At 37.9% G+C, this 15,437-nt stretch overlaps 2 protein-coding genes across 3 annotated transcripts in view; one reads left to right on the forward strand and one right to left on the reverse strand.

Moving 5' to 3' along the window:
* Positions 1-3,326, forward strand: part of LOC148942112 (cuticle protein CP14.6-like) — a 3,874-nt gene extending 548 nt beyond the window's left edge. The window contains exon 2 of the mRNA XM_089103046.1: positions 2,852-3,326. Coding sequence (XP_088959172.1) covers positions 2,852-3,220 — 369 coding nt within the window. The 3' untranslated portion in view covers positions 3,221-3,326. The remainder of the gene's footprint in view (positions 1-2,851) is intronic.
* Positions 1-15,437, reverse strand: part of dtn (transmembrane protein 132C dtn) — a 258,507-nt gene that overhangs the window by 79,433 nt on the left and 163,637 nt on the right. The gene's annotated exons all lie outside the window — the stretch shown is intronic.

Genomic DNA, 15,437 nt, shown 5'->3' on the forward strand with positions numbered 1-15,437 from the left:
ATTGCAGCCTTCCCTGTAGTTCCTTGAAATACCTTATTCCCGTTAAAAGTAGCAATTAACGATACCGACAGGACTTTGGTTTTGTTAAAATTCCCATTAGAATCCCCATCTATACTCACACTTAGCAAAAAATTTGATATTTTGAGGGTATTTAAGGATAAAATTCTAGTTAATGAATTAGCTTTGAATTTTGCAGCCTTCCCTGTAGTTCCTTGAAATACCTTATTCCCGTTAACAGCAGCAATTAAAGATACTCACTTGATTATATCGGTTAATTATTCCCAGCTTTTACGATAAATTCAATACGGCAATTCACTATTTTACCAAAGAACTTGCATTTTAAATGCAGTATTTAGTTGGTGGTTACTTTGTTACTCAGCCCCCTCCTCCTTCTTATATTACAACTATATAGAAAACCTACTTATCTTCTCTTTTCGTATATTCTACGCCCAATGTATTTTGTATGCCTCTTTTTTCGTCTAATCTGCTTCTCTTAATTCCAGCCACACTTTTTTTGTCTGTTAGTCCCTTCCTTTTTTCTAACTTATCCCTCGTTACCTAAATTTCACCTCCAGATAATTTTCGTTTTCTTTTTATGTTTTGATATCTTACGATTTTCTATTCCGTACAATTTTTACTTTTGACGTTCTTCTTTGTGCATCTTGTATAATCTTCTCTGCCTTAGATGTATAGTCTCCAAGGCCGTATCCAGGGGGGGGGGAAGGGTTACCCGGTTTGAACCCCCCCCCCTCCCCCGAAATTTTTAACTGAGTCGAAAATAAGTCGACAATTAGTAAAACCTAGGAAAAATCAGTAAAATTAGTCAAAAACTGAGTCAAAAGTTAGTAACCCCCCCCCCCCGAAAAAAAATCCTGGATCCGCCCTTGATAGTCTCAGTACAACAGCAGTAAGTTTTGATTTTAATGCAGATGTTTCTTATAGTCGCCATTGGAATAACTAACAAGATGCAATTACGTCGCTTACAGCTCACTTAAAAAAAATTACGTTGAAAGAACAGGCAATAAATATATTTAAACCGCGCAGGGCATAACGCAAGAAGTAAAAGCAGTCTAAAAATTCCCCTTCGTTTCCCTTATTATGCAACAAATTACCGTTTGACGATGTCGATTAAGTTCACACATTGTGATTTACCCTAATATCAAAATCCTTTGATTTGACATCTACAAATAACAAGGGCGGATCCAGGATTTTTTTTCGGGGGGGGGTACTAATTTTTGACTTTTTCAGGGGGGGGGGGTACTAATTTTTACCTAGGTTTTACTAATTTTCGACTTATTTTCGACTCGGTCAAAAATTTCGGGGGGGGGGGGGGTAAAACCGGGTAAACCCCCCCCCTGGATACAGCCTTGACAAATAAAGGGAAAAAATACCTTTAAATTAATTGTGTACTGTAAAGTCATTCAGAGAAAATTTTATATCTAGTGAAATAGTACTCCTGTGGAATGAAATCTCCAGCGGAGCCACAAGTGAAATAAAACTCAAATGAAACAAAACAAATGATCGGTATCTTCTTGCATATTTCTGCATATTTTTTTCTATAATATATTCGAGTCTATTTTTGCAACAAGTTCAATCAGGTTTTGGTTTTAGACATCAAAATAAAATTTTCGTCGAAACACTTGGGTTACAACACTTCGTATCAGGGCCGTATCCAGGATTTTTTTTCAGGGGGGTTTTACTAATTTTTGACTTTTTCGGGGGGGGTTTACGAATTTTTGACTCAGTTTTCGACTAATTTTACTGATTTTTACCTAGGTTTTACTAATTTTCGACTTATTTTCGAGTCGGTCAAAAATTCGGGGGGGGGGGGTTCAAACCGGGTAAACCCCCCCCCCCTGGATACGGCCATGCTTCAGATGCTACTCAAGCGTCTACTAAGCATTATTATTAACAACGCTTAATATAGAGAAAGAAGAAGAGAGAAGGAAAAGATTAGAAAGAAGGAAAAGTTTTTACAATTAATTATTATTAATTATATGTACTTAAACTTATTTTCTCGATAAATTACCATAAGGTATTTTTCGCTATGTTATCATGTTAATGTGTGTTTCGTAATTTGTTCTGTTGTGATTTCTTTATTTTTCACAAATTTTGGTGTGGATATGGCTCTTGGGCTTTTGAAATACACGATCTATCTATCTATCTATACTCTTAATATGCTTTTCGGGTGAAAGAAACCTCACTTTCTCTTAATTAATTTCAAAGTCACATAGCTTCTTTTGAAACAACGGTACCATTTCAGAAATTTCACAAGGGGGGGGGGAGGTAAAGAATTAGAGAGGAATATCCTGTTTCTAAGAGGTATTTTATCTTTGCTAGAAAACAAAAGGAGGATATGTGTTCCTTTTTAGACAGCCCCTTGTTCTTGAATCGAAGGCGGTTAGAATAGGTACATTTGGCAAAGTGGCGAGGTTTGTGTCTGGGTATATTTACTTGAACGTTTTCAGCAACACGGTCTAGGTCAACAAAAGATTTGCTTGGTTTTCAGAAGCAAGCTTTTTTTTTGTATTTGTGAGAACATGAGGGCAGGGGGGGGGGGGCGGATCCAGATTTTTTTGGGGCGCAAAATAGGTTGATTCGAAAAAAAAATTGGGGGGGGGCGCAAAATAGGTTGATCCGATAAACTTGCGTTAAGAGCAAGTTTAATTAACGCAAACTTGAGTTAATTAAGTAAATTACACTACTTTGGACTACGCTAGGGGGGCCGCGCCTCTCGCCTCTATTGGATCTGCCACTGGGGGAGGGGGGGGGGCAATCAGTTTTTTTTTTTGCAAAAATATTTTTTAAGAAACTACGTTAGAGCAGAGATTTCACGTATTCTTTTTTTCAGGCTATCGTCCTCTGTCTAGGCTTTATTGCCGTGATCAGCGCAGCACCAGTAGAAGAGAAAGAGGCATCCGTTGTGAGAGAGGAATTTGATGCCGATATAGAAGCTGGCAGCTACAAATACGCCGTTGAAACCAGCAATGGAATCAAAATGGAACAGACAGGCAGTCAAATACAAGTCGGAGAAGATCAGGGTGCAGCTGCTCAAGGATCATACAGCTATACTGGCCCTGATGGCCAAGTTATAACCCTTACCTACAGAGCCGACGAGAATGGATTCCAACCCCAGGGTGATCACTTGCCAGTGGCTCCCCCTATGCCAGACTACGTTGTTCAGCTGCTTGCTGATTTGGCAAAAGCACAAAGGGCTTAAATGAGGCGATACGATTCTTAAATGGTTTGAGACTTTGATAACTGTAAAAATATGTGTATAGTTTTTTACGTTGACGTTATTGTTCAATAAATTTACTACAAAATAATTCTTATTTGCTCTTAAAAATACATATGCAGACAAAGTTGAAGAACTTTTAAAGCTATTTTTTAATGAATAAAAATATCTTTTCCAACTAAAAGTAAGGAGCAACATTAAAACTTAAAAAGAACAGAAATTATTCTGTATATGAGGGAGGCTGCCCCTCCTTAACTCCTTGCTCCTTATGCCAAAGTTGTTTGTGCTTTAAAAAATCCTTGTGGTTCCTATTCAACGGTCCTTGTGTTTCAGAAGTTATTCTTAAAGGATTGGGACAAAAAATCAAACTTTAGCGCAAAGAGCGAGAAGTTGAGAGGGGAGCCTTAATAATATTTTTACTACAGAATTTCATGTTAACAGAGACGGGTATCATTGTTCAAATGGATGGAAATTACGCGCAACTTTTGATCTTCTACGTGGCTGAAGCCATCGCGGTCTCTACAATAGGGTACTCTGATGTTTAAGTACATTATAGACGAATGTTTAAATACATTAAAACATTGTATATAAATAGGAAAAAAGGAAGTATAGCCATTTAAATCACTAAAACAAAGCTTCTGGTACAATTTGCCACCCCACACCCCCAGCCCCAAGAAATCTGATGAGGCTCATGATGCCCCGCCACCTCTTCCCTACCTCTGTTCCGGTAGGTATATGAATATAATATTTTATGGTAGCCTACATAGAAAAAGATTGTCACAGTGGGGGGAGGGGGGAGGGACTATTATACATCCCCTAGAACCAATAATAAAGACGCAGACCTAACATATTCCCTGTAATCAAGAAGGATTAGATATCAGTTTCTATCCAATCACCCCACCACATCCCCCAAAACTCACTCTATATTTATATGAATGCTTAATGAAAGTTATGGTATTTGGGCATCAAAATGCACTTATTGAAGCATCTAATCCTCCCACCAACAAAATGATCCACCGCCCCCCTTCATAATAACTGATGCACACTTACACGTCCCTTTATGAATCCCTTTATGAAATATGAGCAAATTAGTTTATTTAAACGAATATTTAAAATAAACATCAGAAACATATTCCTGCAATAAGAGGGATGCATTACCCCGCGGACAGATTAATTCCTACCCCAACCCCTTTCTGTACCTATCTGAAGACTAATGGAGGGTTGTACAATTTAAACTTTAAATGCACTTTTTTCGGCTTCTGGCCCACCGCCTACACAATGACCCACTGCCCCTCCTTCATAATAGATGATGCGCAATTATACATCACTCATCATAATTTCTTCAAAGATAAAGTCAATCAACTTAGCTAAATCAAGCATTGAAATAAATAGCCATATTCATCATTAATCTTGTATGGATTACCTGTCTTTTCAGAAACGAACGTGCCACCATGCGGCATTCCTTCCTCTGTAACTGGGAAGGTCAATTTACAGTTTTTTGACGCTTTTAAATCGATTAACAATAAAATAAATTTCAATTGATAGCAAGTTGCTCTTCTTTGGGGCAGGATTGTAGTTTGGTGCCACAAATTCACAGTAAACGCCATTTTTCCGTGACACAATCATTTTGGTTACTTAAAAAGCGCGCTAGAACTTTTAATTTCCGTTCGAATGAGCACTCTCTCGATCTTGTACGACCCTCTCCCCAAACACACACCCTTCTCTATATTTATGTGAAGGTTCATGGAAAGTACTTATGTGAAGGGGAGTGCAACTGTGCGGCATTACTTTTTGTGCAATTGGGAAGCTCAGTATCACAGTTTATAAAATTATCCAGTAAGTTTACCGCAAATGATTTCTGGCTCTTCATTCTCGGTGTGAACAAAAAGCTCCTCCCACTTATTTCTGCACTTATTGTCCACTTATTGGTTGAGCCGGCCAAGAGGTTTTGTCAGTACTTGTTCCGTAGGTGATTATTCTTTGTCTACCCGTGAAAAGATCTAATGCCGCTTATGTTTATATCTGCAAAAACGTTCTCTGGAGCACTCGCACTTCGGTCCGGGTTTTTATAATGGGTGAGATAGGGAAAGATCATACTGGATAATTATATAAACTGTGCTCAGTATACAGTTTTATGACGCTTATAAATCGATTGGCTATCTCAGAATGGTTAATCGATGGCAACTTGGCCCTCTTTAGGGCAAATCGTAGTTTGGTACTACAAAATGGCAGAAAAGGCCACTTTCCTGAGGCACAATTTAAATAGTAACTGAAAAAGGGCACTCGAACTTTTAATTCACATTCGAATGAGTCCTCTCCAGATCTCCTAGAACCATTAGATCGATATGATGATTCCTGGGAAAAAACAACAACAAATAAAGACGTATCCGTGATCTATCGTCTGGGGGAGGGGGGGGGGGGGAATCCCACTTTTTTGAAGATAGAAGCTTGAAACTCTACAGTTTCAAGCTACAGTTAGTTAGAAGCTTGAAACTCTTGAAACTCATGACATGCTAAATCAGATGGTATGATCTTCATTAAGATTGCTTGAGTTTTTAGGGGTGTCTCATTCTTTTTCGCAAATCAAAAAATATTCTCAGGCTCCTAGCTTTTAATGGGTAACATAAAACTTGATGAATTTTATAGATTTGGAATCAGCATTAAAGCCAATTCTTTTGTTGTACTAATTGTTATAAAAATTCCTTTTTTAATGTTTCGGTTAGTATTGGGACGAGTCGATCCTTACTTACAGTTCGTGGTACCGTATTGGTTTGAAAACAACTGAGATAGCATTTCAAACTAGCACAGTATCATGAAGGGTGGACCGGCCAAGCAAGTCACTAAGTCATCTTCCTAGCAAACAGATTGCAGGTACAAACACAGAAAGGGGTCCTCACCAAAATGTTCATATTGGTAATATTTCCCCTAAAATTTGCATATTTGTTTTGTTTTCATACTTGTCCATCCCAACCAAAACAACTTCTTGCGCATATGCATGAATGATTGCGTGTAATTTATTATTTCTTTTCTTTATTTATTCAGCTGTTTTTTTTTTTACCCTTAACTGGTCGGGTGGGGTAAATATTTACTCTATAACTAAAACGCTTGAAAATAAAAGAAAATTTCAGATAGGAACTTGCAATTTAATTCCAAGCCAATATCATCATATAGAATATGTTTAACAAGAAAATGAACCATCTAGACACATTTTGGGCACATTCATTTGAGGGGGTCCTTGGAGTACCCCTTTTTGAAGATTCTGCATACCCTGGTCATTTTCTGTTCAGCTTAATGAGGACAGAGACAGTAGTGCTGGTTTTTGCGGCCATAACCTATAACTTCGGTATTTGAACTACTTGTTGACTCGATTCCAGCAATGTTGGACACTAACTTCCGAAGTTCTCGAGGAAGGGAGTGGATTGATACCTTAACCATCAAATGAGACTTCGTGAGGAATCGTCCCAACTTCCTGAGGATCTGTTAGCGCTGTTTCACCTTTTCTTGGCTTCTTGTTGTGTTGACAAGTATTCCTGTGCGTACGCCTGCAATATTCAGCATTGCAAAGAAGATTGAAAGTGGTCAGCGCTGACAGCGACAGCTGGTAATTTAGTTGGCATATTTCTGATTCAAACTGTCAACGCCAGATTTATTTGTGTTGTAAAACTCGACTATCTCTGGCTTGCCTGATTTTGCATCTATTTTGTTTGTGTTGTGTATTAAAAAGATCAAAGCTACTGCTTTGCTTTTCTTAGGCTCATACGACATAATATTGTTCTTTAGAGCAAAACTGAAGACCGAGCAACCAGGCTCACGATCTCTCTGCGGAAGAAACGCTACTAGGAGCTGGCATTTGTTCTTCCTGAGAGTTCTAACTGCCCCGGATGGCCCTTGAATATCAGGTAACAGTGATATTATAATGGAAGAGCGAGTACATGAAGATGGTGGTGGCTGCTTGGACCGTTTTGTTCTGCAGTCTCTACCGATAAAAAACACCCACAGGTTTCTTCCGCCACCTCGAAAGAGGAACCTCTTCTTTGTCTAACGAACTCGAAGTCTAGGGTTCTTGTACATCCGGAAAACTAGTTTGACGAGCGTCAACATCTTCCTCTTTGTTAATGTCGCCTTCTATGACATCTTTTTCAACATAGTCTTCAACCTGAAAATCAAGATCCCTTTCGCGACCTTCATCTTCATTTGTTAGACCTGATTGATCTTCTGTTTCAAGGAGCTCCATTACTTCTTCGTCAGTTACTTGCTTTTGGCCACTCATCTTGACTTCCCAGAAAAATACGGAATGAATAGAAAGGCAAAGCATGGTAAAAATATTTGCCTTCTTGCATGGACGTAGGCAGCATATTGGCTAGGGGGGGGGGGGGCCGTCGATAGGGTGATGGAGTTTTATCAAAAGCTTTTTACAAACCATCTGCGTTTACAGCCATATCTAATGTAAATTTGAAGGTCTAGGGTGGGGGCCACTGCCCCCCCCCTCCCTACACCCATGCCTTCTTGGCTGTAGAAACACCATATTTTCTGTCAAAAAGGTTGAAATATCATCAATATTGGTATATTAGAAAAGAAAATTGATGGAAGTAATGCAACTAATAGTTTCCCTATCGAATTTTAGCCATTTAGTTCTCTCTAACAACCGTTTTTAAAATACTTAACTCTGAGTTTTCGTTTTTTTCTATTCATACAGCAATAGAAAACACCCCCACCCCCAGAAGTGGCACAATCATTATGAGCATTACACCATTAAATTCAAGAGGTCTGAAGACATCAAATGGAGCTTTTTGTCCCATATCAATACAATTTCGTGCTTTTCGTTCCGTCACTTTATCCTTTTTTTTTAATGGGTAATCGCATCAAACCAGGAACCATGCAACAGTGGGAATAATTATTCGAATACAAATTTTGCGTTGAAGTACCGTTTTTAAGATTGTGTAAGACCTTCAAGTTTTGATGATACACCAACGGCCAATAGAATGAATGACTGTTGTAAAGGTTGAGGAAAAATTCTATGTTTTCTCAGAAGACATTGTCAAAGGATATTTTTAGGGACTCGTTAGATTAACATGCTGTATTTAAAATATGGTCTGAATCCACTTTCTGGAACTATAAATGAAAGAAAGATAAAGTTAGATAGATAAAGTTTCAATAGGCAATCCACCTAGGTCCAGGTCCATACATAGAGCAGGAAGTCCTCGAATTGGGAGGGGAGAGATAATAAATTAGGGATTCAAAGGGGTTGGGAGGGAGTACAGTTAAATTAAGGGGATGGAGTAAAGAGTAAAAATTTGAACAAAGTGGGTACAGAGCGCACGCAGGTTTGTTAGCCTCAGGCGGCTTGGTGTTCCAATTAATTGTTAGTAGCTCAAACCGTACCCAGGATTTTTTTGGGGGGAGGGGGCTCCCTAAAAATCTCTTCACTTTTTGCGCGAATGTTTAACTTGCACTTTACTGAACGCTTATTAAATTGTAACAATTTTGGCCAGACTAGTATTTTTTAGTGTTTTATTTACCTCTTAACTTTAACATTCAAAACGAAAATTTAACTGGTGATCAAGGGCCCCTAAATCAGCCACATTCGTTACCAAAGTCTCATGAAAGCGGCAAAAACTGCCGTATTCCAACTTTATTTTGGCAAGCCACGCTAGTTGTCTCTTCAGAAACTCCCGCAAATATCGCTTACATTTTCGCAGCAAAATATGGTGCCAAGATTTTGGGAGCAAGAATTACAATTCTCATATGCGCGTCACATCGCGCATGGTGTGTTTTTATTGTCTTTCCTATATGAATAGTTTTTAGCAATAATACAGTTATCTATTGAGTTTGTCTAATAAAGAAAGGCCGGATTTCGAATTTTTATTTATGCTTCCATGAAACAGAAATTAATTTCGCACAAATTCAGATACGACTTCAGAGCTTATTTTGAGGAAATACGTATTCAAATAAGCACTGTCCATAGATTGATTGGCAACTATCAAAACAACCATGTAGGCCATTCCTTTTAACAAAATGCAATAGATAGATAGATTTAATAGATAGACCTATCTTCAGTCTTAGACTCTTAAGGATCTTATTCACATTTACCATTAGGCCTATTTCTTGCGTAGCGAGAACCGTCAAAATGACGGTTAACTTAGTTGGAAATTCTAGTATAAGAGATGGTGCAACCTACGCCCGTATCGAATAAATACGGCCGTTCTTAGCTTGAAAAACGTACACCTGTGTAGCCCTTAATAGCATGCTATCTTTGGTGGCAATGTTTTTTGCAAAAAATGGGATCATGGGACCATTTGAAGGAAATACTTAAAATTTATGGAAACTACTTTAAAACGATCATTAATACTTATCTCATTCCCAAAGGTGTTTTTCTTTGCTTGACGGGGGAATTTTTTGGGGTAGAATATATTTGCCGATCCTCATGCCGTCCTTACGTAGGGCTTACACTTCCCAAAATATAAACTGTAAACCATTCACAATATATTTTTGTCTTAAGAATGCAGCTGCCATGTTTTTTTTTCAAATCACTTCTTTTTCATATCCAGTAAATAATCTTAACTTTTAAATCAGAAGAAATTTCCAATTATTAGATATTTCAGTGGTCGAGCACCTAAAAATAAATTCCCATTGACGCATTCCTAATTTATCTTCGGCGAGAGGAGGAAAATTCCTCTTTTCGGTATTTTTCCCTTTTATGCACAAATACCATATACAGTTGAGTCCTTAGAGCCAGACAAACGTAGCAAAAATCAGCAGAGACTTTTCAAACATCATAGATACTGATCAGTTTATCTAACTTAACCTAACATTGCCACTTTATCTCTAAAAAAAAAACAGAACTCCTTATTTCAAATAAGTAAGTAAATTATTTTCTTTAACCTTTATCGTACCCTGCTAGAATACCTCAGGCCCTAGCCCTCAAAACACAAAAAAAGGAAATAAATAAAAACATAAAAATAAATACTATAGGAAATCCTACACCATATATTCTACCTTTTTTTTTGAATATAGGTGAAGTATTCCAAAAACCCTTCTTCTCTTCATCTTAGGCTTTTTTTTTCTTTTTCTTTTTTTTCCTACCTTCTTTTTGACTGCTCAACTTTTGATATGGGGAGTTTTTCCAGGGGTAATTGTCTGTGGGGGGGGATTTACCACAGGAGGGGAAATTTACCACAGGAAGGGATTTTCCCGGGGGAATCAGCCGGACACCGATTAGTACAACCCCGGCACTCTCACAAATGATGTCAGTGCAATTAAAACAGGGTAGAATATTATGATATTTATTTAATTAGGGCAGTTTCCAGAAAAAAATCCACTAAACTCTTCTTACTTAATTATCAGAACCCTCAGAAGGACAGAAAAAGACAAATCAGTCTTACGTTCGAAAGGTCAGACAAAATACGTATGTATTTCTGGTTCACAAAAAAAAAGAAGATCAACCCACTTGAGTGAATAGACTAAATTATCGCGCATCCATGGAAGACCTGTTTGAATTCTAATTGCTGCTTTAACCTTCAGAAAAATATATATAGTCTTGATTAGGGTCATTCACCAGCAACGAAGCGGATTTCTACCGATTTATAACGATAGTGCAAGACGGAACAACTTAAGTTTCGCAAACACGTAGAAAGGGAATGCCTCTAGAAATTAAAATTTTAATGGAGAGACGAAAGAGAATGTCAAAGGCTAGGTAATAAATATTTAGGGCAGATTTTTTAATTTCTAGATATGAAATGTCGCCAATTTTTTATTCCTCCTGTAAATTTGGATTTTGGAACATCTTCCTTTTCTGAGTTTAGCAATTCGAATACAAAGCGCTCGGGTTAGATCACTCTTCTTATGAGAATGGTTTTCCCATTTACTTATAAGTTTTTCCTTATTTTCCGTTACCCTATAATTGACTTTGTTTTTGTGATAACAGAAATGGTACGAGCTTATTTTGGTTTTTGAAGTTCACACCCAGCGTAAATAAAAATAAAATTTGCCAGCATTAGTGACGTAACCACTTTCCCATAATGGGAAGACAAGTCCTCAGAACATTCACTCTTGAAAAACTTTCACCCCAAGGCAGATTTTCCACTGGAGTACCTTCCCCCAACCCCAAAAACGAAACTTGTCCCGACAGAAAACTCACCTGTAGAATAATCACCCTGGAAAATTCCGATTCCAAAGAAATCGAGCCCTAAAAAAAATTGTACTCAATTTGCTCATCCTAAACTTGCTTCAAAGCAAAACTTATCCCTTCAAAACTTGCCCAATGAAGCTTGCCTCTGAAATTTGCTTTGGAGAAGCGCAAAAAGTATCTTTCAGATAGAAGAGTTCAAATCAATCAGCTCATGGTAACGAACTGTAATTAAGGAGCGACTCTTCCCAATAGTAAACAAAACTCTAAAAAACTGGATTTTTTGTAACAATAGATACATCAAAAGAATTGACATTTTATGCTATTCCAAATATATACAAACGATTAGTCTAATATTACCCATCAAAAGCTACGAACCTGAGAAAACATGTTTGATTTTCGAAGAAGGAGGGGCGGAGGAACATCCCCCAAAAGTCAAGTAATGAAAACTGCACTATCAGATTCAGCGCATCAGAAAACCCTACTATAGGGGTTTCAACCATCCATCTGAAAAAATGTGGAATTTCTTTTTTTTTTTGCCAGAAGAAAAAATCACGAATGCGTGTTTTTTTTTCAGGAGTTATTGTATCTAGCCGATGGTATTAGAAGATCGGAAGATTGGTCATTCGAACGGAAATTAGAAGTTCTAGTGCCCTTTATAAGTGACCAAAAGACTTCCGCGGGAGAATTTTCCGGGCGTGAACTTTCCAGGGGAAATTTTACGCGGGTGGAATTTCCCAGCATTTCTATACGAAATCCTCACTATTTGTCTTACTTTTTCTTCTGCGACTCAATTTGATATATGGAGATGTTCCGAGAGAATTTTCCGGGGTAAATTTCTAGCGGGGCTGGAACTGTGAGGGGTAATTTTTCCGACTGCGGGGAGTACGCGGGAGAAACTCTCATTGGGGGAATGTTCCGCGGTAGAAACTTTCCATTGGGGGGGGGGGATTTCCAGGAAAAAGGTTCCATGAAGGGAGATTTCCAGCATGATTTGAAAGAAGATCATAAATTAAATATAAAACAAGTCTCTTTTTTAATGAAAGCAGGATAAAGAGAATTTTTAGGCGCCATTGTCCGCAGGAAATTGTCTGGGGGGATTTTAAGCAGAGGAACTTTTCATGGATGAATTTTAAGTGGAGGGTGGAGGTTTTCCAAAGAGGGAGGGGGGAGGTTTCTCAGCATTATTTGAAAAATGATAAAAAACTACTAAAAAAAAGTTTTTCAACTGAAAGTAAGAAGCAACATTAAACTTAAAACGCACAGAAATTATTCCTTATATGAAGTGGACTGCCCCCTCTTCAATGCCTCGTTTCGCTAAAGTTTGACTTTTTGTTCTAATTCTTTAGAAGAACTCCTGAAACACAAGGCCCGTTTAGTTAGAATAAGAAGCTTATTAAAGTACTAAAAAACTTAAGCGTAATGAGCGAGGGATTGAGGAGGGGGAAGTCCCCCTTATGTACGGAATAATTTCTGTTCATCTTAAATTTTAGTATTGCTCCTTACTTTCAGTTGAAAAAACTTATTTATATTTAATAATGCATCTAAACCAGTATTAAATTGAAAAATTGATACTGGCTGGCTTGGTAAAATCGTGTTTAAAACTGCGTAGCATGGTCAAACTTTGCACAGTGCTGTTCAGTAAACAAATTGCGTAAGAGTTATAAAAAGGACCTTAGAAATCTTAAGGTCACGAAGTGGAGGCAGTAAACTTATTTATGATGGCTTGGGTAACCTGAAGCATAGAACTTGTCTGAAGGAGGAAAAAGTCATATGGTAATTAGTGCTCTTTTTAAGCATTCTCATGCTCCAAGTGATAGGCCTACTCCGTTGGAGATAGTTCAAATTTGAAATGAAATGAAAATGGTTGTTCAGGAAACCCTAATCATACCTGAACAAATTACTGCTTTCGTGTTGTTAAAAGAGAATGTAGTCGATCGTCTTTCAGCATTGCATCGTGTTTGTTGAACGGCCCACTAGCAACAACAATAAGCATTTAAACTGCAACTGCACAACCATCCTGCAGTAAAACTCTTAGCATTCCTGAAGAGTATCAAATCATAGGCAGCGCAACAGCGCTGCCTAAGTAAAGAGCGATGTGGGCACAACGTTTTTTTTTTGGTTTTAGGACAGGGAACTTCGTATCAAAGGAGTTATCGTAGAAACTTCGAAAAGGGTTCATAGTCAAAAGTGATTGGACGGCAGCTAATACCCCCTCCCAAACCCACCATTTCGCCAAACACATCCAATCAAAATCTTTGAGTTAGCCATTTTATTCAACGTAGTTGAAAGGTCCGGAAATTATGTCTTTGAGGATGACACCCCACCCCACAGCCCTCAGGGCAAGGGTTGTAAGTTATGCCCTGGGGTCATATAATGTTTGTATAGAAAGGGTGATCGTATAAATTTCGAAGGATGCTCATTGGATTCGTCATAGAAAGTTCTAGTGCCCTTTAGAAGATTCACAGTTATCGGAGGGTAGATACCCCCCCCACACGTCGTATTTTACCCGAAATTCATCTGAGATAAATTTTTAGATGACCATCTGTTGTCGTAGAAACTTCGAAGAAGGCTTATTTGCTTGGAAATTGAAGGGGCTACTGCCCCTTTTAATAGTTGGAAATGATTGGAGGACAACAACCCTCTTCCCGCACCCCCCATTTCCCTTAAACACGTCCGATCAAAATTTTTAAGATAGCCATTTTGTTCAGCGTAGTTAGAAGGTCCGGAAAGTATGTCTTTGAAGATGACAACCCCCCCCCCCTCCCACACCCCTCAGGGCAAGGGTTCTATTAATATTCTCAAGGTATTAATATATTATATTAATATCATGGCACAGACAAATTCGGGGAACCCTCCCAAGGCTGAGTTTTCCATAGGAGGGGGGATTTTCATAGAAGGCGATTTTCCCTCGGGACTAAGTTTTCCGAGGAAAATTTTTCTAGGTACTAGTTTAGTTGGGAACAAGTTTTTCTCAGAGGGCGACTTTTCAGGGAGTTTTCCAGGGATAGATTTTATGGTGGAATTTTCTACAGTAATTTTTTCAATGGTGAGTTTTTTTTTATTTATAGCTCACCTCTGCCGCTCCAAGTCCAGCAACAAGTAAATACATAGATTCCTCCCGAAGAAGTCCGGTAATTTAAAATATAAAGAAAACAGTAGACTACCATTTGATTGGGAGCATGCAATAGTTTCTTATAGTTGAAGTTTTGACTGAATGGTATAATACAGCTCTAAATTATAGTTTAAGTCTTATCAAAGTTCAGAAATTGGGGAACTACAAAGACAAGAGTTATTTTTAACTTTTACATCTGAAACAAGTAATAATTACACTTTTATCCGACAAGACTCATTCATGATTTAAGGGACGATCAACCTTGATAGAAAAAGCTTTTGAAGCAAATTATTAGGAGCTTTCTAGCGTAGGAGGGTGATGCAATCGAGGCCGACACTCCAAGAAAGATCAGTCAGGAAATAAATTTATTGAAAAAGAAGTTGATCGCCTTAATGCCTTTCCTCTTAAAGATGAAGTCGGGAAGACAGTGTTGGAAGTTGGATGGGTATAAAAAACCCCTTTGTTTTAAATGTATTTACACATTCCATTAAACCACCACACCCTATTTCGATCTTCAACAAGTACACTTTAAGGGAAAGGGAATCATTAATAGAGTCTGTTTTTTTTTTTTTTTTTTTTTTTTTTTTTTTTTTTTTTTTTCTACACAGGCTGTTGTGACTAGTAGGCTAAAGTGATTTGGATGAATCTTTAAGTTTTCCTTCATGGCATTGATAAAAGAGGGATACATGAGATAAAAGAGGGAGATCCGCGGATACCCATTCATCACCAGGTGGCAACGAGACATAAAACCGTCAAGGACATTCTTCTTAGAACCAAATCCAATCAAAATCCTCTCTAATTTTGAAAGACAGAAATCTATTGTAATATTCCAGAATATAAAGCTTGATCTACACTACATGCTGATCCTCAAGACAGCCTAGAGCAGACCATTTCTATCAGAATCAACACTATCGACCAATTAAAAGGTTATTTGGTATAAGATACTTTTAAAGTGTTTCATT

Source organism: Artemia sp. Qi Xiang Cuo, chromosome 17 (assembly GCF_049724085.1).
Source record: "Artemia sp. Qi Xiang Cuo chromosome 17, ASM4972408v1, whole genome shotgun sequence".
Lineage (NCBI taxonomy): Eukaryota > Metazoa > Arthropoda > Branchiopoda > Anostraca > Artemiidae > Artemia > Artemia sp. Qi Xiang Cuo.